At 41.0% G+C, this 2,605-nt stretch overlaps 1 protein-coding gene across 1 annotated transcript in view; it reads right to left on the bottom strand.

Moving 5' to 3' along the window:
• Positions 1-2,605, bottom strand: part of cnot7 (CCR4-NOT transcription complex, subunit 7) — a 16,241-nt gene that overhangs the window by 6,468 nt on the left and 7,168 nt on the right. The window contains exons 5-6 of the mRNA XM_020595466.1: positions 1,164-1,308; positions 910-1,020 (exon numbers count right to left, since the gene is read on the bottom strand). Coding sequence (XP_020451122.1) covers positions 910-1,020; positions 1,164-1,308 — 256 coding nt within the window. The remainder of the gene's footprint in view (positions 1-909; positions 1,021-1,163; positions 1,309-2,605) is intronic.

The raw sequence follows: 2,605 nt of genomic DNA, 5'->3' as shown, positions 1-2,605 counted from the left end.
CATTTGCCCATGACGACGACGATGGTTGTCTGGATGTTGAAGATATGCCCAAACTAGTCAACAACGTAATCTAGCCAGTTGGCTATCCAGTTGAGCTGGGCACGCAAACTATTTGAGATGTCGAACGACCACTGAATGTGACGTCAGCATCAAACACAAAGTTGAGGCTAGACGAGGATCTTTGATTATGTGCCCAGATATGCTAAAGCCCACATTTAAACGAACTAGCGCAAACTTTAGCAGATAAAATTTCAATCAGAATAGGACACCTCAGTCTGAAAAAATACCTATTTTAAAAAAAATAATACCTCTAAACCAAATTAAACACTTTTTAATGGCCTTAAATTTGGCGATTTTGATTAATCACTTTTTAATACTTTTTAAAACCCCGCGGACAACCTGAAAGACTACAGTTAAGGGTTAAATCTACTTTAATGGTTACAGTTAAGTCACAATGAAACTACGATCAAAGATTTGTGGCTGGTCTAGTTGTTGAAAACACATTCATACTCAATTATTTTGTATGTTTTACATACCATTCTGCTGATGTTGTGATGTCACTTGCTGGTAGGGTGTACACCAGCCAGAAGATGGTTATCTTAGCAACAGGGTTAGAGTTCACTAATTAAAACTTTTATCTTGATAAGTGGTTTTATGTGCCACAATATTTCTTAGCTTAGTGACTTCCTCCTCTTCCTCTGAATCACCACTCAGCAACCTCACAGAGACAACTACAACATGAGTCTAATATTTTTCACCTGTATTTGTCACTTTGGTACAATTGAAAGTGTGCCAAATGATCTAGCAGGAGCTCCCGTTTGCATGGATGTACAGACAACTATCAGCGGATCATGTTGATAACGAAGAAAACTTTAAATGTAATTCCCCTCTCGGTGCTGATGAACCTACCTCTCTCATTTTGAAGAAAGCCATGCCTGTGAGTAAAGAGTCGGAGCCAGCCTGATGCTGTGGTCCAATCCTCTCCAGCTCCAGCTGCTCAGCTACTTCCTGTAGACCGCCCTGAAAACAAAACACTGTCAGTCCCTCAAGCTCCTTGCTTCCACTCACAGTAAAACCTTAGAGACAGAAATCAAAGTGTGCAGCTTTAAATTACTGAACTAGGAGATACTCTGTGATACCAGCTGTAGTGTTTATCAAAGTACCTTCAGGTTTTTACAGCTCTTCATGAGGTACTTGACATCATAAATGACTGGAAAGTATAAGCGAAGAACTTCAAAGAAGTCCACCTCCTCCTCAGGCAGGTTAGCGTTGGACAGAATCTTTATCAGGTACCCAAAGTCATAGCCACTGCAACACACATACACACAGAAACACATGCAACATCTTTTAACTATGTTTCTAAAGCACACACAGTGGGTTTCAAGAGATTTGTCACTTTCAATTTACCATGACATAAAAATGATTTATAACAGGCTAAGAGGCCTTTTGCCCCTATGCCAAGTGTACAACACTACTACACTCATAAGGGCCAATAACTACACAAAACCAATATTCCAGAAAAGATCTTGTGATGGGGGACTTTTTACAACAAGTATCCTACTAATCAGTGTCTAATATGAACTAAAAAAACATGGAAAAGATAGTTGATTCACAACAAACCAACTATCTAAATAAGGTTAACACTGAATTCACATTCAAAAAAAACAGGATGAAAAAAAGATTCTGTAATAAAAATCTAAATAACAAAAATAAAAACAAACAAAGAAAAGACACTGAAACCTGTTTGCAAAACCCAAGATCATTTTGTCTGGGGTGGACGTAGAGCGGGTTATCTCCCAACTGCAGGGCTGGAGGTTCGAACCCTGGTTTCTCCATTCCACTTATCAAAGTTATTTTATTTAATCTTTGTTTAACCAGGGTAAGACACTGCACAAAGGACATTACATTAATCACGCAATGAACCGTTGACGGACTGCTGTTTCCTGCGGTAAACCGTACTCATTTCCTGTTTTCTGTATTTGCACTGCGTTGTGCTTGCTTCCAGATTGTTTAGGAATTAAACTCACTATTTTCTAGGTTCATCTGAATTTTTGAGTGACAACATACGCTTGCACCACTTAAAGCACTTGTTTTGCAGAAGTTCTTGCTAACTACCAAATTTAACTTGCTACTTTAGGTCGGCTAGTTTAGAAGCTAGCTAAGCTAGTAGCTTAATCGAGAGCAATGGCTTCCCCCTCTTCCTCTCCTCCTTTCTCTTGCTCGGAGTGTCGCACGTTCAGTTATTCCTTTGCCTCCTCTAGCGATAATGGTACTTGTAATAAATGTCAGATGCTAGCAGCATTGGAGGCGAGGCTCACAGACTTAGAAGCGCGGCTACACACCATGGAGAATAGGCCAGCTAGCTATGCCCATGTACGTAGCTTAGCCCAAGATAGCCGCCCCCCACAGCTTCCCGAGCAGCCAGGATCTCAGACAGGTGGCTGGGTGACAGTTCGCAAGAGTCGTAGCTCCAAACGAATGTCCACGAAGCATCACCTGCCTGTTCACGTTTCAAATCGATTTTCCCCACCCAGCGACACACCCGCTGAGAAAACAACTCTGGTAATTGGAGACTCCATAGTCAGAAACGTGAAGCTAGAGACAC

This window comes from Monopterus albus, unplaced genomic scaffold (assembly GCF_001952655.1).
Source record: "Monopterus albus unplaced genomic scaffold, M_albus_1.0 scaffold27.1, whole genome shotgun sequence".
Classification (NCBI taxonomy): Eukaryota; Metazoa; Chordata; class Actinopteri; order Synbranchiformes; family Synbranchidae; genus Monopterus; species Monopterus albus.
The sequence above is the reverse complement of the archived record's forward strand: the minus strand, read 5'-3'. Positions and strand labels throughout refer to the sequence as shown.